Here is a 27,316-nt window from a genome sequence, read left to right on the forward strand (position 1 = left end):
TATTTTTAAAACATTTTATTCCATCATTAAAATCTCTGGCATCCAGCATAATACTACAGTGAAGTTCTATTACATTTAAAACAGTCTTGAAATATCCAGACCCTCAGTGATGAAATCAATTGCGTCCTTCCTCCTTCCTCAAAACCCACTGGATGAGTAAGCCAGAGGTCCCTCCCCATGGACCTTCTCCTCCAATGGGTTTTGAGAAGGAGGGGACACGAGTACGTAATTGAGATCTTCCCTCGGTGTCTCATTTAAAGCCTTGCCATTGGCCACCGTGTCTGAGGTATGGAAATTAATTTAAAATTGGACAGATAGCAAAAAAAAAAAGGCTTTAGGCGCAAATCAGATGTTAGACTCATATCTCACCCTGATGCTCAGAGGTTAGGTGTGCTTTAGGAGTTATAAAACACACTATTCAAGCGGCATCAAACACATGCACATTGCTTTAAATAGATTGAAGTGAAATCCACTAGTTTCCATCCTCAAAACAAATCATAGGTGAGATCAACAATGTACCGTTCCTCTGTGGGCTGGAGGAGGCTGTGGCTGGCTGGCTACCTTTCAGCTTGGAGGGTCATCATGGCAAGACAATAAGGCACGGGTGGTGGCAGGGATACATTACGTCAATGGTTTTTTGTAATGGAGAGAGGAGTGTCATGGATTCCCTTCAGTGTGGATCAAGATCAATCACATTACTGGATACATGGAAAGCAGTTCAGAGAATGTCATTGAAGTGTTGCATGGTGTCCATTTAGTTGTGTGAGGGTAAGGATATACATTACTTAAGATTCCCTTTTTATTGGCATTATCAGAGGCTCATAAACAGTCTCAGTTGAGGTCCTCTTGTTTCTCTCCCAGCTGATGCTCATCCTCTCAGCCACCTCAGGGAAGACGCCAGTCCCATCAGCTGGCCCTTTTTCTATTGGTCAGATGTACAGTAAGAGAGGGGGAGGATCCCAGGGCAATGGAAGTGATTGGTTGAGTCTACATCCCCCTCTTACAGCTGGAGGAGGGCAGAATGGAGTGATTATGAAGATGGAGAGGTTGGGTGGGTGGGGGCCGTGGTCCCTCTATTACCCTACTGTCTGTGATAGGATGATGGCGAGGATGATGACAGCAAGCACAGTACAGACCACTGCTATAATGATTGTCTTCTACAGAGGGGGAGAAAAAACAAACATGGGACAACAAATACATCAGTATTTACGGTAATAAATGAGGCGGTGATACACAGACAGAATTACCAAGGGAAATGAAGCTCTGAACATGGACGGGAATATCATGCACTGTCAATCATCAGGCAATTCTGATCAACCGGGGGCTCTTTGATGCAGAGGATGCAGAGCTTCTATTGGCCGATACGAGTCAGCGATTGACAGCAATTGACGATCCCGCCCATCATAACACAGTGAGTCATCACTTATAGTCAAACAGGCCACACTACACAGCCCAAAGACCACAATGAGAAACTTAGACCCACAGATACTACCCCACATATTCACAGAGCCCAAAGACACCATTGGGGGACTGACACACACAGCGCCAACCAGTTACCCAGCCATAGAGATACATAATGCTATTTCTATGGACCCTAACCCTTACCATAAGCAACGAGTGCACTTGTGAAATGCTTCGAAGGAAGTCCAGATAAGACATGCAGTGCACCCAGAGACAGCGCCAACACACCTCATAAACAGGCCAAGGAGCATGAGCGCCTAAACATTGAAATACCTTCACACCACCCACCCAGAGACAGCCGAAGGAAAGGAAAATGGAAACAGCCAAAGTTCCAGATCCACCCGCACACCATTGTGACACCCCAGAGTCCCCCCCCCCCTGCTTTACTCACCCTTTACACAACTCTTAGACACCTTCCATCACTGCTTCTTATTCAATCCCACCGACAACCCAATAATCAGAGCCACTATGGCGAGCACGATAATCAGAATCGCCAATATGATCACCTTTTTCTGTGGGGAACAATTAAGTGTCTGCTATGAAGGCCATTTTCTTGCGAGAAACCACTTTTACAAAATGTTTTCTGTTGAGAAAATCGGTGTTCACTATCGTGACCACTTCCGAACAGCAGTAACCAGTATTAACACTTTTTTTCTGTAGGGAGGAAAAGATGATTATCAAGCCCTGACTACAATCAACACTTTATGTAGAGAAATAGTCATGTCCACTTTTCACCACGTATTCCTGGACAAAACGACAACATCTCTTTTCAAACAGCCTAAAAACACATGCATGACTCAGAGCTAAATGTTACATAAAGTGATCATAAATAACTGGAAGAAATACATGAAACTGTAGTTACAGTTGAAAGAAGGAAATTATATACAGCTAGAAAGGAAGCGGAAAATACGAAAGAGCGAGATGGAGAACGACCAGAGAAGTATACAGTGTGTGTGTGTGTGTGTGTGTGTGTATGTATGTGTATGTATGTGTGTATATATATATATATATAAATATAAAAATATATATATATATATATATATATATATATATATATATATATATATATATATAAAAAAAAAATATATATATATATATATATATATATACTGCTCAAAAAAATAAAGGGAACACTTAAACAACACAATGTAACTCCAAGTCAATCACACTTCTGTGAAATCAAACTGTCCACTTAGGAAGCAACACTGATTGACAATAAATTTCACATGCTGTTGTGCAAATGGAATAGACAAAAGGTGGAAATTATAGGCAATTAGCAAGACACCCCCAAAAAAGGAGTGATTCTGCAGGTGGTGACCACAGACCACTTCTCAGGTCCTATGCTTCCTGGCTGATGTTTTGGTCACTTTTGAATGCTGGCGGTGCTCTCACTCTAGTGGTAGCATGAGACGGAGTCTACAACCCACACAAGTGGCTGAGGTAGTGCAGTTCATCCAGGATGGCACATCAATGCGAGCTGTGGCAAAAAGGTTTGCGGTGTCTGTTAGTGTAGTGTCCAGAGCATGGAGGCGCTACCAGGAGACAGGCCAGTACATCAGGAGACGTGGAGGAGGCCGTAGGATGGCAACAACCCAGCAGCAGGACCGCTACCTCCGCCTTTGTGCAAGGAGGTGCACTGCCAGCGCCCTGCAAAATGACCTCCAGTAGGCCACAAATGTGCATTTTGTCTATTCCATTTGCACAACAGCATGTGACATTTATTGTCAATCAGTGTTGCTTCCTAAGTGGACAGTTTGATTTCACAGAAGTGTGATTGACTTGGAGTTACATTGTGTTGTTTAAGTGTTCCCTTTATTTTTTTGAGCAGTGTATATCCATCTCCTCTTTCCTATTGGTCTAGATCTGGAGGAGGATAATTCAAGGTTTAGGATGGGGATCGTTGGGTACCAGGGTGCCAGGCCAATAGAGGCTGGTCAACGGGAGGGGAATGGGGGCAGGACAAGGGCGTTTCTATAGCCACTCACACGACGGGTATCCTGCTGAAACTTGGCAGCTTTCTTAGGGTCAGCTACAGCCCGCTCTACAAAGCCCACCGATTGGTCCATGTTGCTCTCAATTCTGTCAATTATTCCACCCTGGCAGAGAGCAGGACATTGCAGGAAAGAGACGTGCAGAGGAAGGGAAAGAGAAGAGGGAGAGAGAGACGGACAGAAGACAGAGGGACTACCTGTCCTGATTAGCCATCTGGCGTGCTCTGAAAACCTGTAACGGAGGAAGGCCGCAAAAATACCGTTGGCTGCAACTGTGTTAAAGCAGGTTAAAACAGTAAGTGTATATTTTGCATTGGTGAAATTATTTTTGATGTGATATGAAAGTAAAGGGGTTTATGTTTCTAGAACTGTGGCGCAATTAAGAAACGATACCTGTTTAGATGGAGTATTTGGCTGTTTTGGCTGCCAGAGCCAGTCTACCCCGGCAAATAACCTGTAAGGTACTGGGACCATAAGGAACAACGGTAGGCTCCTTAAGAGCACAGCTCGGGCTAACCGCATAGAAGCTTCTTAGAAACAGGGACAGTAGCATAGTTGATTATGTTCAGGCAGATAGCGGTTCTAGCTGATGATTCATTTTAGGGTGTTGGACGGGGTGCAGTACCTTGCGTGCTTTGTTCTGGTACTGGATGGCTTTCTTAGTCTCAGTCTTAGCCACTACTATGTGGTCCACAGCTTTAGACACTTGCACCTCTATATTGTTCACTATGTCACCCTGAAACATAAAAAAACACACACGTACACAGATATAGAACAAATAAAACTTTGCACGCTAATTGAATACATCACAGACAAAAACGTCACAAAGAGGATTATATTAGAAAAAATGAAGGCGCTTACCTCGCACACGGCTTTCCCCCGGAAAGCATTGGACAACCAATGAGATACAGGTGGTTACAGAGATTATATGTAGTTGTGTGGTGACTACAGTATGGGGTTGGGTCGATTCCAACGTGGTTTTAGTGATTCACAGACCCCTGTAGGCTACTAAGATGTTGAATCAAATGTGACTCTTAATGAGAATGTAGACTCCTACTGAAGATGAATGAGTGATGGGAGGGAGACAGATGGATAGAGACACACACAAGGGGAACTTCTGTCCCAAAGCATGGAGAGAGGAGGAAAGCACAGCGGAAGGGAGAGGGTACTGGAAAAGAGAAAGGAAAAACAGATGACAGACAGAGAACGAGGAAGCAAACGGGACAGAAACAAAGTCAGACAGTAGGGTTTAAAAATGCAGATATGAAATAGTGGATGGAGGAATCAATTAATGACTGAATAGACGGATCGGAGGACGAGACGTGTACCTGGCTCTCCACCAGCATGGCGATGTCTACGAACATGTCATGCAGCTCTTTGATGCTGCTCTCCAGACGCACAATGTCTTTGTGTCGCGCCTCGATCTCACTGAGAGCCTGCTTCGAGATCCCAGAGTCCAAGATCTAAAGAGAGGAGGTGGTTAGTTCGTACGTACGCACGCGCGCACACACACACACACTAAAACACTTTCTTACCCCTGAAGTGAAGACAGCAGAGTTTCCCCCCTCTAACATCTCCTCCAGCTCCTCATCTGTCGTGGCTTTTCCAGCTGAGAAACACGAGGATCATTTCAGTATTATAACACACATAGGGTTATGGTCCATTTGTGTGTATTTAAAACTAAGACAGTGTGTAACTCACTGATCTCTAGCTGTCTCCGGATGCGTCCTTTACTCCTCTCCCTGAAGTCCACCTGGGCCTCATTGTACTTGGTCATCACTTCAACAAACTTCCTGGACAGCACTGCATGCTGGGAGGACAGGACAAGGTCACAAGCCGTAACAATCCAATGGTTCAATATTAATTTCCATGGTCACATTGATGGTTAGGCACAGGGTCAGGTAAAGGGTTAGGGGAGAACTTTCGGAGGCTGACCTGTGATTTGCGTATCCGCATGTCGGCTGAAATACTCTCCTCTTCTTCAGACGCCAGATCCCTCTCGATGGCTGAGAATCAATCAACATGATTCGACAATCAGTATTCACCCATCCCCGTATTAACCAATCAGCATTTAGTCTGTTTGTGCCGTATCATGTGTGAGGGACTCACTTTTGAGTTTGTTCCGGGCGTTGTTAGCCATCTTCTTGATGTTGTTGGTGACAGCCTCCAAGTCATCCTGTGTTTCTGAAGGAAAAAACGCAAATAAAAAAATCACACACACTGACAGTAACAGGCAACAAAGACAGAGGGAAGGGAGGGAGCCGAGGCAGTATGTTTTACTCTGGTCTGATGTGGGGGCAGACAAGATGACCGAGTAGAGCTTCTTGACTTCAGACACATTCTCATCAACCTTATCAATGCTGATCCTGATGTCCTCGATCTGAAACGGAGAGAAAAACACAGTCACACACACAGTCACACACACAGTCACACACACAGTCACACAGTCACACAGTCACACAGTCACACACATTTGGAAAAATGAACTCACCTGAGAGAAAAAGTCATCCATAAAAGCTGCATTGTCGATAGCAATTTCCACTTCCTCATCGTCATTGTCACATGTCTAAGAGAAGCAGAAGGCAATATCAGTACTGCATGTACTGTATTCAAACAGTGGATCCATAGTATATGCACACTACACACTGACGTCATGAGTACAGAGACCACAAGGCTTAGAGATATTGACACTGTGAAGGGCGAGGACAGGGCTGAGGAGGGAACAGAACCAGTTCTTAGCTGACCTCTCCTTCTTAAATAAACACATACTTACTACCAGGCTATATCATCAGCTGGGCCCAGAAGAGGGTTAAAGCCCTAATCTTTATTTTTTTTTTATGCAATCAATGTACTGTAAAAGTTTAATAAAAAAAATCTGTGTTAATTTTACGAATTTAACTCCAAATCCATATATTTGATAATTTCTTTTTTGAGCTTCCTTTTTCCAATTGAACTGCTCATTCTGATCGTGTGGGTGTGTTGACACAAACGTAAATATATTTACATACACAGCCCTGATTGGCAGAATGTCTAGACCAGGAATGGCCAATTTTGATTTACACTGCTCCTGAGGCCTTTATTAAGGTCAACGGCGTCATGAACTACCAAGTACCAGGATATCATAGCCAAAAACCTGGTTGCCTCTGCTAGGAGGCTGACACTTGACCTTCCAGCAAGAAAATAACCCTAAGCACTAATACAAATCCACAAAGAAATGGTTAATTGACCACAACAAAAAAAATCCCAATTTTGCAATGTCCATCTCAGTCTCTGGACTTGAACCTCATTGAAAACCCGTGGTTTGAATTGAAGTCGGAAATATTCTGTATGGAGGAATGGTCTAAGACAGCATTTCCCAACCCTGGTCCTCGAGTACCTCCAACAGTACACAATTTTGTTGAAGCCCTGGACAAAAACACCTCATTCAGCTCATCGAGGGCTTGATGATTTGTTGACAAGTTTAATCAGGTGTGCTTGTCCAGGGTTACAATAAAAATGATGTGCTGTTGGAGGTACAGAAGGAAGAGGACTGGGAAACACTGGTCTAAGATCCCGCCGAAAGTAGTCTCCAATCTCAGAAAACATTATATTAAAAGGCTCAGTGTCGCAAGGGGAGTGTGCTGAGTATTAAAAACCTGGTTCTAATGTACAGTTGAAGTCAGAAGTTTACATACACCTTGGCCAAATACATTTAAACTCAGTTTCACAATTCCTGACATTAATCCTAGTAAAAATTTGCTGTATTAAATCAATTTGGATTACCACTTTATTTTAAGAATGTGAAATGTCAGAATAATAGTATAGAGAAGGATTTATTTCAGCTTTTATTTCTTTCATCACATTCCCAGTGGGTCAGACATTTACATACACTCAATTACTATTTGGTAGCATTGCCTTTAAATTGTTTAACTTGGGTCAAAAGTTTCAGGTAGCCTTCCACAAGCTTCCCACAATAAGTTGGGTGAATTTTGTCCCATTCCTCCTGACAGAGCTGGTGTAACTGAGTCAGGTTTGTAGGCCTCCTTGCTCGCACACGCTTTTTCAGTTCTGCCCACAAATGTTCTATAGGGTTGAGGTCAGGGCTTTGTGACGGCCACTCCAATACCTTGACTTTGTTGTCCTTAAGCCATTTTGCCACAACTTTGGAAGTATTCTTGGGGGTCATTGTCCATTTGGAAGACCCATTTGCAACCAAGCTTTAACTTCCTGACTGATGTCTTGAGATGTTGCTTCAATATATCCACAAAATGTTCCTACCTCATGATGCCATCTATTTTGTGAAGTGCACCAGTCCCTCCTGCAGCAAAGCACCCCCACAACATGATGCTGCCACCCCCGTGCTTCACGGTTGGGATGTTGTTCTTCGGCTTGCAATCCTCCCCCTTTTTCCTCCAAACAATATGATGGTCATTATGGCAAAACAGTTCTATTTTTGTTTCATCAGACCAGAGGACATTTCTCCAAAAAGTACAATCTTTGTCCCCATGTGCAGTTGCAAACCATAGTCTGGCTTTATGGTGGTTTTGGAGCAGTGGCTTCTTCCTTGCTGAGAGGCAAGATATAGGACTCGTTTTATAGATGCTTTTGTACCCGTTTCCTCCAGCATCTTCACAAGGTCCTTTGCGGTTGTTCTGGGATTGATTTGCACTTTTCGCACCAAAGTACGTTCATCTCTAGGAGACAGAACGCGTCTCCTTCCTGAGTGGTATGACGGCTGCGTGGTCCCATGGTGTTTATACTTGCGTACTATTGTTTGTACAGATGAACGTGGTACCTTCAGGCGTTTGGAAATTGCTCCCAAGGATGAACCAGACTTGGAGGTTTCTGAGGTCTTGGCTGATTTCTTTTGATTTTCCCATGATGTCAAGCCAAAGTGGTACTGAGTTTGAAGGTAGGCCTTGAAATACAGCCGCAGGTACACCTCCAATTGACAAAAATTATGTCAATTAGCCTATCAGAAGCTTCTAAAGCCATGACATCAAATTCTGCAATATTCCAAGCTGTTTAAAGGCACAGTTCACTTAGTGTATGTAAACTTCTGACCCAATGGAATTGTGATACAGTGAATTATAAGTGAAATAATATGTAAACAATTGTTGGAAACATTACTTGTGTCACGCACAAAGTAGGTGTCCTAACCGACTTGAAAAAGTATAGTTTGTTAACAAGAAATTTGTGAAGTGGTTAAAAAACGAGTTCTAGTGACTCCAACCTAACTGTATGTAAACTTGCGACTTCAACTGTATGTCGACAATGTCGTTCTCTGAGCAACTGTGTTATTAGTATAATATAATTTCCCCCAAAAATGTAGCATACAATATAGCTCAGTTTTTCTATTATTTCATTTATACAGTCTTTCTTGCTCATCTTTATCAAGGGTGCCAATAATTATGTACCCCAGGGTGGGTAGGTAGGTGGATAGATGAATAGAGTTAGATGGCGAGTGGGAGATGGGGAGGAAAAGAGAGAGAGCAAGCACTCCAAAATAGTTGGGGCATTATATAACTGGGTTTTGGGAGAATAAGAGAAGAACAAATGCTTCCCCATCCTTTAACAGGAAAGGAGAGAGCGAGCATAGATTTACTCCCCCCCCCCCTTCCTTCCTCTCTGTGGGGGCCGATCCGAAGGCCAAAGACGACAACCCAGATGTCATTTCCCTGCTTACAATTATAACATGCGTAAGCGCTCCAACAACTTAAGTTCTGAAGTACAGACCGAACACCAAGTTATAGACCTCAGGAACTCGTGACAATCCAACCTTGAACTTTCTTAACTGCTGAATGTCAATCTCTGTACAATAAAAACCATTTAAATTCAGTGGCATTTAGTGCTGGTCAAGATTTTTTTTATGAGCATGAATTTATTTCTATTACAGCATATTGGATGACTGTCATTCACATTCCATTCATCCAGCTCAATGTAAAATGGATAGGTTTAGGCTACTACATAATACTTGAATTTGCCCTACACCCATCATGAGGTTGCTACAACCTAGCCTACATATGACAGTTTATAACGTAGGTGCACAGGTCGAGATACAAATTGGAGTAATCAAGGTGACAGACAGTGTCACATTCAATACTGCCTTGCACACTCTAGCCTGCATCTGGCTGATCTGGGGTGTATAATTAGTCAAAACAAAACAAGTTTCTATTGGACACATTCAGGTGGCTCCCTCCCAGTTTAGTTCAGCTTGCTTCCGTGTAAGAAACATTTTGCAACAGAATCTCCGGAATGAATCCACCCATGATCACCCGCACACACAGTTCACTTTCATAGCAGCCACATACAGCATCATCACTTTGCTTGTTGTATAATTCCATCTTGCATCTACACGCTCTCACCTTTTGTCTTTGCTTGTAGACTTGAGTGCACAACACAACAGCTGTCTGTGACCTGGTGCAAAAACCTCTCTAAGCCAAACCTTCACAGCCGACATAGTTGTCACCATATTAACGTTGTAGTCAACAAATTAGAACCAACACGTTAGTAAACCCACAATCTAATCCATTTGTACAATCATATAGTACAGTATACAGCAAGCAGTTTAGCAGTTATACCAGCAGGCCATGGTGGCAATAAATTAATAAAACTGAACGCTTCCCTAGACTTGGAAGAGCTGCAGCAAAGATTTTTATAACTAAACAAAGATAGACCACAGTCCATCATTTCAAATGGGAAATAATGAGTCATAGTGGGTAGAACAAGCAAGGTGGGCAAAGCCATGCACGAGCTAGCGAGATCCTATTGGCGCATTCTAGTAAACATTTGCATATTTCCGTTAGGGAACGCCTACTCTGAAGTGCACAATAACTCAATTCGCCTTTGCATTCCTTCTAAACAACTACATTTAAAAAAACTTTGGCAAAGGGTAAAGTCCACAAAACTTAGTACACTCTGTTCGCAACAGATCGTAGCTTTTGGAACAGAAAACGGTACGGAGATCAAATGTTTCATCGATGAGAAAATTAGCAGAATGTCTGCTAAAATCAGTCTCCTTTCATCTTCTCCCACTGCCTGCTTCCTCGCACTACCATATATGGTAGTAAGTGGAAACGCCAAGCAGATGCTTCACATTTATACAGCCAGTGAAATATCGATCTCATTGTTCTATCAGTAAAGATGGCGCCGGCAGACATGGCAGCTCTGCTTCTAGCTCCTAAACAACTTTGCTGTATTTTGTGTGTCATTCCTTACATTAGCCCAGAATTCTTTCCCCTAATATTTAGATATTTCATAATTCCATTCTTTTAGATTTGTGTGTATTGTTAGATACTACTGCACTAGATACACATATTTAGCAGATACTACTGTTAGATACTATGTGGCCCCAAAAAAAGTGTGATCTGTGCTTGTGTAACAGTATAAACTTTACGTCGTCCCCTCGCCCCGACCCGGGCGCGAACCAGGGACCCTCTGCACACATCGACAACAGTCACCCACGAAGCAGCGTTACCCATCGCTCCACAAAAGCCGCGGCCCTTGCAGAGCAAGGGGCAACCCTACTTAATGTCTCAGAGCAAGTGACGTAACTGATTGAAATGCTACTAGCGCGTACCCACTAACTAGCTAGCCATTTCACATCCGTTACACTCACCCCCCTTTCAACCTCCTCCTTTTCCGCAGCAACCAGTGATCCGGGTCACGGCACCAATGTAACAGTATAAACTTTACGCCGTCCCCTCGCCCCGACCCGGGCGCGAACCAGGGACCCTCTGCACACATTGACAACAGTCACCCACGAAGCAGCGTTACCCATCGCTCCACAAAAGCCGCGGCCCTTGCAGAGCAAGGGGCAACCCTACTTAATGTCTCAGAGCAAGTGACGTAACTGATTGAAACGCTACTAGCGCGTACCCGCTAACTAGCTAGCCATTTCACATCCGTTACACTTGCAGTGTTGGATAGCCATAGCCAGCTAGCTAGCTAGCTAGCATTCCTCTCTGGTTGTTGAGTATGCAAAATTAGCTGCATTAGTAGTTAAGTAAGCGAAAGGTAAACTAAAAAAGGAAATATAGCTAGTTCTCGCTCTCTACCCATCTGCTGCTTCTCCTACATTTTTTTAATTAACAAATTAGTTTAAACTGTTCAACTATTGTCTCTGTCTCTCTGAGTCAACTACTCACCACACTTTATGCACTGCAGGGCTAGCTGGCTGTAGCATATGCTTTCAGTACAAGATTCATTCTCTAATCCTTTGATTGGATGGACAAGATGTTAGATTGGAGGATGTCCTCCGGAAGTCATCATAATTACTGTGTAAATCTATGGAAGGGGATAAGAACCATGAGCCTCCAAGGTTTGTATTGAAGTCAATGTACTCAGAGGAGGACGGAAAGTAACCACCATACCATTAGACATCAATTTATTAAAATCACTGGAAAATATAAACTATTGAGATTGATATCATTTAAAATGCAATTTTGTTTTTATTATTTCTTGATTTACATGTTTTTTTTTTAATTAGGGCTGTCAAAGTGTGTGTGTGTGTGTGTGTGTGTGTGTGTGTGTGTGTGTGTGTGTGTGTGTGTGTGTGTGTGGTGTTAAACTTTAAGAACATTGATACAGCACGAGGGAGTGCGCCTACTTAAACAACTTAAACATTGGGAACATTGTTGTTTATGGTGAAAATGCTATTAAAACATTCTGATGTAGATAATGTTGTGTTTCCATTCCTTAAAATCAAAGCATCGTGTGCCTCAAACTCAATGCACTGCTTTTTAAAATGGTAAAAGCTTTCTTTAGGGCCAAATGAGAATTTCAAAAAAATTGTTATTAAATCGCGATTAACTAATGCCATTAACTCAATTACTTATTTGAACCATTTAACAGACCTATTTTTTATAAAAATTGTCATTTTTACACCTATAACGTCAATAGGCTGGTAGCTTAGACACTATTTCACATTATCAGAGGCAGTGGCCGCTGTCGGTTAAGACACAAACTGAATTCAAGAGCATGTTGTGTCATTTCAATCATAGAAATAAGTCCATTCTATGAATTCTCTCTCTTCAGACCACTGAAATTTAAACTTCTAATTACTACTTCAAAGATAACCGCCGGTCCACCCACCGTCGAATGTCAACTTAAAGAGCGAGTGCACTTCCTAATTTAGCCTCAATTTAAAAATTAAGAAATGCAGGGGCCTCCCGAGTGGCTACCGACCCGGGTTCATTCCCGGGCTGTGCCACAACCGGCCGTGGCCAGGAGTCCCATAAGATGGTGCACAACTAGCCCACCGTCGCCTGGATTAAGGGAGGGTTTGGCAAGTGGGGCTTTACTTGGCTCATCGCACTCCTGCGACTCCTTGTGGCGGGCCGGGTGCCTGCCGGCTGACCCCGGTCGCCAGTTGAGCAGTGTTTCCTCCGACACATTGGTGAGGCTGGCTTCCGGGTTAAGCTGGCGGGTGCTATAAGGAGCGCGGTTAGGTGGGTCATGTTTCGGAGGACGCATGACTCCACCTTCGCCTCTCCCAAGTAGAGGTCGACCGATTAAATCGGAATGGCCGATTAATTAGGGCCGATTTCAAGTTTTCATAACAATCGGAAATTGGTATTTTTGGACACAGATTTGGCCAATTTTTTTAAAATCTTTATTTAACTAGGCAAGTCAGTTAAGAACACATTTTCAATGACGGCCTAGGAACGGTGGGTTAAGTGCCTCGTTCAGGGGCAGAACGACAGATTTTTACCTTGTCAGCTCAGGGGATTCAATCTTGGAACCTTACAGTTAACTAGTCCAACGCTCTAACCACCTGATTACATTGCACTCCACGAGGAGCCTGCCTGTTACGCGAATGCAGTAGAAGCCAAGGTAAGTTGCTAGCTAGCATTAAACTTATCTTATAAAAAACAATCAATCATAATCACTAGTTAACTACACATGGTTGATGATATTACTAGTTTATCTAGCGTGTCCTGCGTTGCATATAATCGATGCGGTGCGTATCGTTGCTCCAATGTGTACCTAACCATAAACATCAATGCCTTTCTTAAAATCAATACACAGAAGTATATATTTTTAAACCTGCATATTTAGCTAAAAGAAATCCAGGTTAGCAGGCAATATTAACCAGGTGAAATTGTGTCACTTCTCTTGCGTTCATTGCACGCAGAGTCAGTGTATATGCAACAGTTTGGGCCGCCTAATTTGCCAGAATTTTACGTAATTATGACAAAACATTGAAGTTTGTGCAATTTACCAGGAATATTTAGACTTATGAATGCCACCCGTTAAATAAAATACGGAGCGGTTACGTATTTCACTGAAAGAATAAACGACTTGTTGTCGAGATGATAGTTTCCGGATTCAACCAAATTAATGACCTAAGGCTCGTATTTCTGTGTGTTATTATGTTATAACTAAGTCTATGATTTGATAGAGCAGTCTGACTGAGCGGTGTTAGGCAGCAGCAGGCTCGTAAGCATTCATTCAAACAGCACTTTCCTGCGTTTTGCCAGAAGGTCTTCGCTGTGCTTCAAGCCTATAAAATCCTGAGATCAGGCTGGTGTAACCGATGTGAAATGGCTAGCTTGTTAGCGGGATGCGCGCTAATAGCGTTTCAAACGTCATTCGCTCTTAGACTTGGAGTAGTTGTTCCCCTTGCTCTGCATGGGTAACGCTGCTTCGAGTGTGGCTGTTGTCGATGTGTTCCTGGGTCGAGCCCAGGTAGGAGCGAGGAGAGGGATGGAAGCTATACTGTTACACTGGCAAGAGTAAAGTGCCTATAAGAACATCCAATAGTCAAAGGTTAAAGAAATACAAAATGGTAGAGAGATAAATAGTTATATAATAACTACAACCTAAAACTTCTTACCTGGGAATATTGAAGACTCATGTTAAAAGGAACCACCAACTTTCATATGTTCTCATGTTCTGAGCAAGGAACTTAAACGTTAGCTTTCTTACATGGCACATATTGCACTTTTACTTTCTTCTCCAACACTTTGTTTTTGCATTATTTAAACCAAATTGAACATGTTTCATTATTTATTTGAGGCTAAATTGATTTTATTTATGTATTATATTAAGTTAAAATAAGTGTTCATTCAGTATTGTTGTAAATGTCATTATTACAAATAAAAAAATAAAAAAATAATAAAAAAAAACGTTTTTAAAATCGGCCGATTAATCGGTATCGGCGTTGAAAAATCATAAATCGGTCGACCTTTACTCCCAAGCCCGTTGGGGAGTTGCAGCGATGAGACAAGATCAAAAATTAGGGAGAAAAAGGGGGTAAAATACATAAAAAATAAAACAATGCTAACGACCATGAGTGAATTCAAACCAGAGTTGGTTTCAAGGTGTGGTTTGATGTGGGTGTGTTCACAGGTGGGAAGAGTTGGCCAAATTATTTAGCCAATTAGTTTCCGCCAGCTGGTGTGCAAATGTGGCAAAATTGGATTTAATTTGGATCATTAGGGACAGTCAATAAATTACACAATGTAAATGAGACAATATTTTCATGTTGCACACCTTTTAGTTCTCATTAAATGCTTTCAATATTTGTATACGAATTTCTGCAATTTATAGTTGGTTTGAGGTTAATTTCAATGACTTTTGAGTTATCGATAGCAGGCACAACACAAAAACTTCAGATGATGTCAAATTTAAGTAAAAAAGGTTCAAATAGAAAGAGTGGGAGGCCCCGGTGCACAACTGAGCAAGAGTACAAGTACATTAGTGTCTATAGTTTGAGAAACAGACGCCTCACAAGTCCTCAACTGGCAGCTTCCTTAAATAGTACCCGCAAAACACCAGTCTCAACGTCATCAGTGAAGAGGCGACTCCGGGATGCTGGCCTAAGTGACCCTGAGCTTTTGAATTAAAACATGGATGTCTCAGTCATGGTAAGTTGGGGTTTGCAAAATGGGTCAACTTGGATCACCTTTATCTCTTGAATATTTTGGCATTCAGGTCCAAAGCGTAACTTTCTGAGCACTTCAACAATGGGCAAATATGTATGGAAGGTTTCGTTCAATTCAAAAAGGGGTGCTGTCAAAAAGTGATTACATTCAAATGTATTTACCCCATTATAAAAGTAGCATAACTCCAGAAGTCTGTTTTTATTGTTCAATTTAAAGTTTTATCAGTTTCATATCAACTAACGTCCAATGATGCACGTAATTTGACTATATAATCTTGTGATTCAGGAAGCATCACTTGCCATTGGCTCTACAGGCCTTTTCCTTTTAGCCGCAAGGCTTTTTAGTTGCCATTTGCTCTTTAGCCACTAAGGCTAACATCCTTTCAAGCCTCTGGCGCTATTAGCCTTTGCATTTTGACTTGACTACCCTGTACCTCGTAAGCTCTTCATTAACTTTTACTTCGACCAGATCCTTTGGCTTAAGTCTCCTCTTTTACCTTTACAGTCAACTTTCCCATTGCTTTTACAACTAACTGTTGTACTAGCAGAGTGAACGTCAGTTTTTATGTCGCACAGTAATACTGTATGACCGCGAGTTGAGCAAGGCACTTAACCCTAATTTCTCCTGTAAGTCGCTCTGGATAGGAGCGTCTGATAAACAACAAGAAAAGAAAATGAAGTCTATGTTCATCGTTAGAACCGTCTTTGGAGCATGGTTAAATCTCTGAGCTGTTTCCCAAAACCATCATTATTAATGTTGCACTTGAAAAACACTCGTAACCTAACGCCTGCCTCAGACCACTCGTAGAATAGCTAAGTGCATCATTATGCTTTATTGCCATCAAATTATATACACAGAAGATCTCCGCTAAACATAGAATCACATGGTTTAGCCGTCTCTCTGTGACCGCCAATATCTGACTGAGCGTCTACATTTAACCTTGCGTAATACCCTAGATGCAGTCGCACCACTTAAAAACAAAAAAAAAAAAACATTTGTCACAAGAAATTAGCTTCCTGGTATACAGAAAAATACCTGAGCCCTGAAGCAAGCTTCAAGAAAATTGGAATGGAAATTACACTCCACCAAACTGGAAGTCTTATGACTAGCTTGAAGAGCCCTCACTGCTGCTCGTTCAGTCTATTTTTCCAACCTAATTGATGAGAATAAGAACAATACAAAATGCATTTTTGATACTGTTGATACTGTCGCAAAGCTAACTAAAAAGCAGCATTCCTCAAGACAGGAAGGCTTTTACTTCATCAGTGATGAATTCATGAAATTCTTAGATGAAAAGATTATGATCATTAGAAAGCAAAATTACAGACTCCTCTTTGAATCTGCGTATTTCTCCTAAACTCAATTTTCATGAGTCAGCACAGAACTGCCAGGACCAATGGAGACACTCAAGTTCTTTAATCCTATATCTCTTGATACATTCACGAAAATAGTCAAATAAACATTCCAGCTGAACTCCAACTAAACTACTGGAAGAGCTACTTCCTGGCCTTCCTATGTTGAACATAATAAAACGGCTCCCTATCCTCTGGCTGTGTACCAAACTCACTAAAAAAGTGGCAGCAATAAAGCCTCTCCTGAAAAAGCCAAACCTTGACCCGGAAAATGTTTTAAAAAAAACAATTTGTCTATATCGAATCTCCCATTCCTCTCAAAAAAGTTTTTAAAAGCTGTTGCACATCAACTCACTGCCTTCCTGATGACAAATAATGAATACGAAACGCTTCAGTCTTGTTTTAGGCCCCATCATAGTACTGAGACTGCACTCGTGAAGGTGGTAAATGACGTCAAACCAAGGCTCTGCATCGGTCCTCGTGCACCTAGACCATAGTGCCGCTTTTGACACCATCGATCACCAGATTCTTTTGGAGAGATTGGAACCCTAATTGGTCTACACGGACAAGTTCTTGCCTGGTTTAGATATCTGTCAGAAAGATATCAGTTTGTCTCTGTGGATGGTTTGTGCTCAGAGAAATCAATTGTAAGTGTCGGTGTTAGTCAAGGTTCCGTTTTAGGACCACTATTGTTTTCACTATATATTTGACCTCTTGGTGATGTCATTCAGAAACACAATGTTAACTTTCACTGCTATGCGGATGACACACAGCTGAACATTTAGATGAAACATGCTGAAGCCCCAAAATTGCCTAGCCTGGAAGCCTGTGTTTCAGACATAAGGAAGTGAATGGTGGAAAATGTTTGACTTTTAAACTCAGACAAAACAGAGATGCTAGTTCTAGGTCCCAAAGAAACAAAGCTATCTTCAGTTAGCGCTAAACACGGTTGTTAGAATCTTTTACTAGAACCAAAAACATTTGATCATATTACTCCAGTGCTAGCCTCTAGGGCTGATTTCAAGGTTTTACTGCTAACCTACAAAGCATTACATGGACTTGCTCCTACCTATCTCTGATTTAGTCCTGCCGTACATACCTACACGTACGCTATGGTCACAAGACGCAGGTCTCCCTATTGTCCCTAGAATTTCTAAGCAAACAGCTGGAGGCAGGGCTTTCTCCCATAGAGCTCCATTTTTATGGAATGGTCTGCCTATCCATGTGAGAGACGCAGACTCTGTCTCAACCTTTGTCTTCATTGAAGACTCATCTCTTCAGTTGGTCCTATGATTGAGTGTAGTCTGGCCCAGGGGTGCGAAGGGGAATGACAAGGCACAGGAGCGACGAACCGCCCTTGCTGTCTGCCTGGCCGGCTCCCCTCTCTCCACTGGGATTCTCTGCCTCTGAGTCACGGGGGCTGAGTCACAGGCTTAATAGTGCTCTTCCACACCGTCCCTAGGAGGGGTGCGTCACTTGAGTAGGTTGAGTCACTAACGTGATTTTCATGACCGGTTTTGCGCCTCCTCAGACTTGTGCAGTGGGAGGGCTATACTCAGCCTTGTCTCAGGGTAATAAGTTGGTGGTCTGTTGATATCCCTCTAGTGGTGTGGGGACTGTGCTTATATCCTGCCTAGTTGGCCCTGTCCTGGGGGTATCGTCAGACGGGCACAGTGTCCCCCAACCCCCCCGTCTCAGCCTCCGGTATCTATGCTGCAATAGTCGATGTCAGCCTTTCTTAAAGTATGGGTCGCGGACCTGTTATTGGTGGGTCGCGATACGTTAGAGTAAATGTATAATTCTTTAATTAATTACTGGAATTGATTTGGCCATGTGCAACTGTGCTCTCAGTGCGCTCTCTGCTTAGCAGTGGTGTCAGTTTGGCAGCTGCACGAGTGGGAGGGAGATGCCAGGTGCTTTGCGGTTCACCAGATCTTTTTTCTGCAGTTTTCTTGAAGATCACTCCACGATCCACACGCTGCAACGCTGTCGTTCAGCAGCAGATGATGCGCTGTCAGCCAATGACTTGTCATTCCCACTCGCCATCAAATGAGTCAAGCTAGCCACAAGTTCTGGCTGAGCTCAATCATCATGAAACGCAAATACGGTGATGCGTTTCTTCTCTCTCTTGGTTTCATACAAACTTTGAGAAATGACGAGGAGCACCCAGAATGTCTTTTGTGCGGGGAAGTGCTTAGTAACAAAACGTAAAATTAAAAAGACACGTCCTGACCAAACACCCACAGCATGACGGTAAATCCAGGGAGTTCTTTCAGAACAGGGAAGAATGCTTCAGGAAACAGCGCTTCGACAGTGGAAAAGTTTGTCAGCTAGCATTGTTGTCGTTTTATAACAGATGATATGCAGAAATAAGGGAGTACTCTCTCTTATAGTGGTAGATGTGAGCTTCTCTTTCAAACAATTCCCTTGTACACAGCTAATATAGCTAGATAGCTAACGTTTATCAGTAGCTAGCTAGCTTGCTTTGGTTGTGTGCAACCCTAAGTAACAGTACATATGAAGATGAAAAAAGATTAGGCCTACTGTACATCTTACTGTAGAAGTAATTGGTGAAAACAAGTGTAGGTTGGAACATTTGCTGTTAAAATTCAAGTAACCATTTTAATTCTGAACTGGAATAAACTAATTGAAGGAAGATGCTTTTTGAGGCAAACCCACTCACAGTTCTGGGTTGCTCATCTACAGCAGGATGTGGTCTTCTGCCTGGCTGAGAAAGCAGTAGATGTCCTGATCCAGTTTGGCGCCACATACCTATACCAGGGTTCTCAACTCTGGCATACAGAAACAGACTCCATGCTGAGCAAGACCTCAGGGTTGCACAATTAAAAACGGGGCCCAGAATAGACATGCTGGTTGAAACATCAACCACACAACTCTCATTAGGTTTGTGGGTGCGCGCATGTGTTTTCTGCTCTTCATCTGTGTGATCAAAAATAAACATGAATAGCTATTTATATTATTATATTTAATTGTTATTTGTCTATATTGCATTTGTTTTAGGCTTGCATAAGAGCAATGAAATGTACCGATATTTACGTATAGTTGCATGTTTTCATAAACTTGGGTCCCAGGAAAACAGACTTTCTAATTTGGGTCCCAGGCTTAAAAAGTTTAAGAATCTCTGATCTATGTGCCGGGGGAGCTAGGGTCAGTATTATATCTGGTATAATTCTCCTGCCTTATCTGGAGTCCTGTATGAACTTAAGTATGCTCCCTCCCTAGGACCATGCCTCAGGACTACCTGGCCTGATGACTCCTGGCTGTCCCCAGTCCACCTGGTTGTGCTGCTACTCCAGTTCCAACTGTTCTTCCTGCAGCTATGGAACCCTGACCTGTTCACCAGATGTACTACCTTGTCCCGGACCTGCTCCTTTTTAGACTCTCCCCCACTCTCGCTCTATCGCACCTGGAGTCTCGACATCTGAATGCTCAGCTATGAAAAGCCAACTGACATTTACTCCTGAGGTGCTGACCTGTTGCATCCTAGACAACCACTGTGATTAGTATTATTTAACCCTGCTGGTCATCTATAAACGTTTGAACATCTTGGCCATGTGTTGTTATAATCTCCACCCGGCACAGCCAAAAGAGGACTGGCCACCCCTCAGAGCCTGGTTCCTCTCTAGGTTCCTGGCTTTCTAGGGAGTTTTCCTAGCCACTGTGCTTCTACAGCTGCATTGCTTGTTGTTTGGGTTTTTAGGCTGGATTTCTGTATAAGCACTGACATCTGCTGATGTAAAAAGGGATGTACAGTGGGGCAAAAAAGTATTTAGTCAGCCACCAATTGTGCAAGTTCTCCCACTTAAAAAGATGAGGCCTGTAATTTTCATCATAGGTACACTTCAACTATGACAGACAAAATGAGAAAAAAATCCAGAAAATCACATTGTAGGATTTTTAATGAATTTATTTGCAAATTATGGTGGAAAATAAGTATTTGGTCAATAACAAAAGTTTATCTCAATACTTTGTTATATACCCTTTGTTGGCAATGACAGAGGTCAAACGTTTTCTGGTATTTTGGCCCATTCCTCCATGCAGATCTCCTCTAGAGCAGTGATGTTTTGGGGCTGTTGCTGGGCAACACGGACTTTCAACTCCCTCCAAAGATTTTCTATGGGGTTGAGATCTGGAGACTGGCTAGGCCACTCCAGGACATTGAAATGCTTCTTACGAAGCCACTCCTTCGTTGCCCGGGCGGTGTGTTTGGGATCATTGTCATGCTGAAAGACCCAGCCACGTTTCATCTTCAATGCCCTTGCTGATGGAAGGAGGTTTTCACTCAAAATCTCACGATACATGGCCCCATTCATTCTTTCCTTTACACGGATCAGTCGTCATGGTCCCTTTGCAGAAAAACAGCCCCAAAGCATGATGTTTCCACCCCCATGCTTCACAGTAGGTATGGTGTTCTTTGGATGCAACTCAGCATTCTTTGTCCTCCAAACACGACGAGTTGAGTTTTTACCAAAAAGTTCTATTTTGATTTCATCTGACCATATGACATTCTCCCAATCTTCTTCTGGATCATCCAAATGCTCTCTAGCAAACTTCAGACGGGCCTGGACATGTACTGGCTTAAGCAGGGGGACACGTCTGGTACTGCAGGATATGAGTCCCTGGCGGCGTAGTGTGTTACTGATGGTAGGCTTTGTAACTTTGGTCCCAGCTCTCTGCAGGTCATTCACTAGGTCCCCCCGTGTGGTTCTGGGATTTTTGCTCACCGTTCTTGTAATCATTTTGACCCCACGGGGTGAGATCTTGCGTGGAGCCCCAGATCGAGGGAGATTATCAGTGGTCTTGTATGTCTTCCATTTCCTAATAATTGCTCCCACAGTTGATTTCTTCAAACCAAGCTGCTTACCTATTGCAGATTCAGTCTTCCCAGCCTGGTGCAGGTCTACAATTTTGTTTCTGGTGTCCTTTGACAGCTCTTTGGTCTTGGCCATAGTGGAGTTTGGAGTGTGACTGTTTGAGGTTGTGGACAGGTGTCTTTTATACTGATAACAAGTTCAAACAGGTGCCATTAATACAGGTAACGAGTGGAGGACAGAGGAGCCTCTTAAAGAAGTTACAGATCTGTGAGAGCCAGAAATCTTGCTTGTTTGTAGGTGACCAAATACTTATTTTCCACCATAATTTGCAAATAAATTCATTAAAAATCCTACAATGTGATTTTCTGGAGGTTTTTTTCTCATTTTGTCTGTCATAGTTGAAGTGTACCTATGATGAATATTACAGGCCTCTCTCATCTTTTTAAGTGGGAGAACTTGCACAATTGGTGGCTGACTAAATACTTTTTTGCCCCACTGTATATATACACATTTGATTGATTGGTCTTCAGAACAAAGTTGACTACAAATACAAAGTTGGCAATGTCTTTGCAATTGATACAAACTAACTCTAGAACGCTTCAAATTAAAACCGAGATGACTGAATTAAAATATAAAAAGTAGTCGAGTTCAGTTTTGCTACTTGTAGGCTACTGTCTGCAATTAGTCTCAATATACTTCAGGTGTAGCATAAAATGTGCCAAATAGGTGATTTAGTGCATTTTTATTGGGTAAGCGTTTGAATAAGCCACCTCAATATTTGCTACTGTAGGTGGTAATATCGCTCTAGGAGCTGATCCATCGTCAGTCTTGTAAAATAATTATAATGTTAATATTTGGATGGAGGCGAAAGAAAAAACGCACACCTGTTTAGGCGAGGTGCAGTAGAAAACTTGAAAAAGAAAAGGAGATCCGCACAATCATTTTATAACCATCGGAGCTGGAGAAAGCTGATCCGAGAACAACGCCCTTTCAATCCCATCAATATCAACACATTCTCCTACAACACACTTAGCAACCATTCTCTCTACGCTATGTTTTGGAGAAAAAAATCTGCGTTACATCTCCGGCTGTTGTAGAAAAGATACATCCTTAAAAACACTCGTAAGCCTAACACGGAACCCAAACTGACTGTTTGGGTTGCGCCATCGTGCATAAATGAATTTTGTCCCCCCACACCAAACACAATACGCAGGTTAAAATATGAAAACAAACTCTGAACCAATTAAATTAATTTGGAGACAGGTCGAAAAGCATTAAATATTTATGGCAATTTAGCTAGCTAGCTTGCTAGCTAATTTGTCCTATTTAGCTAGCTTGCTGTTGCTAGCTAATTTGTCCTGGGATATAAACATTGAGTTGTTATTTTACCTGAAATGCACAAGGTCCTCTAATCCGCCAATTAATCCACACATAAAACGGTCAACTGAATCGTTTCTTGTCATCTCTCCTCCTTCCAGGCTTTTTCTTTACTTTATATTGCGATTGGCAACTTTCATAAATTAGGTGCATTACCACCACTGACCTTGTTTGTCTTTCAGTCATCCACGTGGGTATAACCAATGAGGAGATGGCACGTGGGTACCTGCTTCTATAAACCAATGAGGAGATGACTTTCAGCGTGATCTGCGTCAGAAATAGAACTGACTATTAGCCGTTGGCAACGCAGACGCGAGCAGTGTGGGTGCAATAATTGAATAACAGATTTCTACATCTATTTTGCACGCTTGCACAGGCGACGCGAGCGGTGTACTCAGCCTGTAAGTACAATCACTATCGGGAAGCCGGGACCTGGTCTAAGTTAAGACAAGAAAGGGCCACTTAAGTTCTCAAAAGTCTCAGAGTCAGTTAATTTCCCTGTCAATCACATCGCATACAGGCTGGACACAAAACAAATACAGTCTGTTTTTAAAATCATAATACTGGAAAGGACAGCGTTCACCAGGATCTTGTTTTTTATTTTTACAACAAGAGAGAGTTGTATATCGATACACTTGTGATTTACACTGGCACTATACACGTAAAGACATGACACTCGCATGCCTAGTCAAAACACACACAAACAGTCTCTTGCTCTCTTTCACACAGTGGTAGTGCTGCGGCAGTGAGATAAGACTAAGCACTCGTTTCCTTCCTGTCTTCTCACTTTGTCGCTCTCATTCAGCATAAACAAGGAAGAGAGGGAATAAAATGTGTGAAAGAGAGAGAGGGTTGTGATGAGTATCGTGTGCGTCAGTTTAACACAGAGACCACAAGGTCAAGAGGGAGTGTCTCTCTTTCTCCCGTTAGTCATCGGTTATAAGAAACTTCCACAACCAGGCTCATAAACAGCAAACCAGTCTTGTGATTTACAACTCCACCTGCCTTTGTTATTAGAGGCTTCAGATTCTGCATACGTTGCTCGAGGTATGTCTAGTTGCATATTTCCCCTGTAACAGGGTAAATAACTAGACAGTCTTTACAACGGCACTGCATCACTGATCAACCGTCTATAGACATACGTGTTTAACACGGAGACGTTCGACTGACCCTCAATCTATAGGGTCGTCATAATGGAGCCGTTTCATTGGTCCTCACATTGTAATTCCGCTACAATGCTTAATCCCAACCATATGCTCTTCCTGGATCTAGTCTAGTACATTAACGCCGTGAATGACTTTACAGACACACAGATCACGCTTATGTTGGACAGGGGCTCTGATTAGATTACACTATCCATAATAACTGATTTGGGATCAGCATTTCCTCTCCGAGAGCTGAATCTTACACAATGTGAATTTTACTACACCGCAGAGAGAGAATGACAGGTTGTGGAGAGAGAGGGATAGACTGAGAGAGATTGAAGTAAGAGAGGCAACCTTGCTGTCAAAGGCTACTGTGACTGAAGCCCGGAAGATAAGTCTCTGGATATTGTGACTGATCTAGAGGGCGACACTGCACTGGAGTGAGACTAGTGCATAAAGGCCATACTATAGGAAACAAGACAAACGACTTTGAATGTCAGTGTGTACCTGAAAGATGCATGTCTGAACATGTCTCTAGAGTACAGTCAGACCGCTGTACAGAGAAGGCAATCTATATGGAGATCTACCTGTAGAGCTACTACAAAGACCAGACTGAATATAATATGGTGTGTCCAGGGAAATGATCCCCCTTATTTCCTGTTGTAGTCTGTTCTGTCTACTGCACCTGTCAGCTGACCTTTTCATGCTCCGAGCACAACAATACAGCCACACAAAGTTAAACATTAGAAGGAAAACAGATGAGAGAGAACCCTACAGATGTTCAAGGCCTCCAGTCAGTCTTGTTTTATGTAAATGGTCATACCTGAACAAACTGCCACACCATTTTGACTTTACTTACCCTCCCAGTAGAAACCCATTGTACCTGGGAGATTACGACTCAGGGCACCATTTGACAAACTAAACATGGCACATATTTGTCCAACAGTAAGGCCATGGTAACAGAATCTGACACGGCTGGAGTGGATCAGCAGCACCTCACCCAAAGGCGAAACGGACAGTCTTCAACTGGAATTGTACATCCTGTTTGTTTTGTGTTAGAAACTAGGCTACCGACTATCACATTGAGTGGGATAATGTCTAAATACCTAATACAAGTTCTAGACTAATAGAGTGTGGAAAGGGATCTGAGATGTTGAACAATCACCAATCTCACCACTATAGGCCTTGCATTACACTACTGATTGTTAATTAGTATAGGTGTCAATTACAACTGCAGCTTAATTACAGGAGATTATAAACGCCGTTTATATGGGAATGAAAGCCTACAACTGTCAGCCCAAATTAGAAATCAACTGACCACGTGACGCCACATTCTCCAATACTCGAAGCACGCCAGGACACACTGCACACTTGACACACCCGTGATCCCGTTACCTTGTCCTCAACCTCCACCCCCCACTTGCTGACTGCCACACAAGACACCAACATGTCCCCAAGAGAGACACAGGCAATGACACTGAACAAGAACACAACATGTAAAGTGTTGGTTTCATGAGCTGAAATAAAAATAATCCCAGAAATGTTCCATACGGTTCCCTGTTAGTGACTATTTCCCCTTAGACAAGATAATCCATTCAATTGACAGGTGTGGCATATCAAGAAGCTGATGAAGCAGAATGATCACTACAAAGGCGTACCTTGTGCTGGTGACAATAAAAGGTCACTCTAAAATGTGCAGTTGTGTCACACAACACAATGCCACAGATGTCTCAAGTTGAGGAAGCGTGCAATTGGCATGCTGACAGCAGGAATGCCCACCAGAGCTGTTGCCAGATAATTTAATGTTAATTTCTCTACCATAAGCCCCCTCCAACATTGTTTTAGAGAATTTGGCATTATGTCCAACCGGCCTCACAACCGCATAGTATTTCTGTCTAATAAAGCAATTTTGTGGGCGAAAACGTGTTCTGATTGGCTGGTCCTGGTGTAACAGTACAACTTTAAACCGTCCCCTCGCCCCGACACGGGTGCAAACCAGGGACCTTCTGCACACATCGTTACCCATCGCTCCACAAAGGCCACGGCCCTTGCAGAGCAAGGGGAAACCCTACTTCAGGTCTCAGAGCAAGTGACGTAACCGATTGAAATGCTATTAGCGCGTACCCGCTAACTAGCTAGCCATTTCACATCCGTTACACTGGCTGCCAAGTACGGCCCTTCCAGGCCCACAAATGGCTGCACCCCTGCCCAGTCATGTGAAATCCATAGATTAGGGACTAATTTATTTATTTTAAATCAACTGATTTCCTTATATTAACTAACTCAGTAAAAATCTTTGAAATTGTTGCACGTTGCGTTTCTATTTTAGTTCAGTATAAATATCCAAGTTGAAGAACAATAAAACCATAACAGAAACAATGATATTTTCCATCATCTCTCATGCATCTTTTCAATCTTTTCAAGGGGCGGCAGGGTAGCCTAGTGGTTAGAGCGTTGGGCTAGTAACCGAAAAGTTGCAAGTTCAAATCCTCGAGCTGACATGGTACAAATCTGTCGTTCTGAACAAGGCAGTTCAGAACCGGGCCGTCATTGAAAATAAGAATTTGTACTTAACTGACTTGCCTAGTTAAATAAACCGTTATTAATTATGTAATCATATAGCGGCAGTCCAAATAGGGTTCCGATAATGAGTTAAATAACTGTGTCGAACTTTCTTGCATTAACACAGGAGGTTATAACATTTGTCTCGCTCTGTGAAAAGGTGCCCCTGTCACACTTCCCAGACCTCACTTACTGCTTTAAGTTGTTCCAATCGGTCCTTCATCTTGACGACTGTTAATAAAACAAGCTAAAAAATAAATATAGTAATCTTAAATATACAATCCCCAATCTGTGAAATCCCTCAACCAGCTGGACAGCTAGCTGTTGAACTGAATCCCACCGCCAGCGGGTTGAAGATCAACTTTACCAAAGTCTTGGCAAGGTTCTTCTTAAAATGATTTTTGCTGCTGAAATACTGCTTTTTCCACCAATAGTCCATACAGTATGGCCGCTAGGGGAGAAACTAAATCTCTTCCTCTTCGGTCTGGGGATTAAAACAAGTTGTGTTCACCCTGCATAATTTCTCAAGTAATTGTTATAAAACGCACTTTCGAGCTCACGCATGCGCGAAAGGCTCCTTGTTTGTCCACTAGTCGTGGATGGGGCCACGCCCAGGCCAGCGTGATACCTACCTGTGCGTGTTGGCCAACCAATGTCCTATAAAGGGGAAGCAGTCTCAGTGGAATTCATGTAACTTCAGGGTGTTTTCACATATAGTCATCTTTA

General features: G+C 42.5%; 1 protein-coding gene across 2 annotated transcripts; it reads right to left on the reverse strand.

Moving 5' to 3' along the window:
* On the reverse strand, nt 1–27,139 carry LOC129827866 (syntaxin-3-like). 2 transcript variants are annotated; one of them, XM_055889108.1, is made up of 11 exons: nt 26,784–27,139; nt 5,944–6,018; nt 5,733–5,832; nt 5,562–5,636; nt 5,388–5,458; nt 5,154–5,262; nt 4,988–5,061; nt 4,781–4,915; nt 4,078–4,188; nt 1,853–1,973; nt 1,070–1,157 (listed from the first exon to the last, which is right to left on the reverse strand). In XM_055889108.1, exons 1-10 carry the CDS (start codon nt 26,811–26,813, stop codon nt 1,881–1,883), a joined length of 873 nt encoding a protein of 290 aa, XP_055745083.1. In that variant the 5' UTR covers nt 26,814–27,139; the 3' UTR covers nt 1,070–1,157; nt 1,853–1,880. The 2 variants fall into 2 exon arrangements, with proteins under 2 accessions (XP_055745084.1, XP_055745083.1); XM_055889109.1 differs by lacking the exon at nt 1,853–1,973 and having other exon boundaries at nt 1–1,157.
* Between the last annotated feature and the right edge of the window lie 177 nt (nt 27,140–27,316).

The sequence above is a fragment of the Salvelinus fontinalis genome, chromosome 29 (assembly GCF_029448725.1).
Source record: "Salvelinus fontinalis isolate EN_2023a chromosome 29, ASM2944872v1, whole genome shotgun sequence".
NCBI classification, from domain to species: Eukaryota; Metazoa; Chordata; class Actinopteri; order Salmoniformes; family Salmonidae; genus Salvelinus; species Salvelinus fontinalis.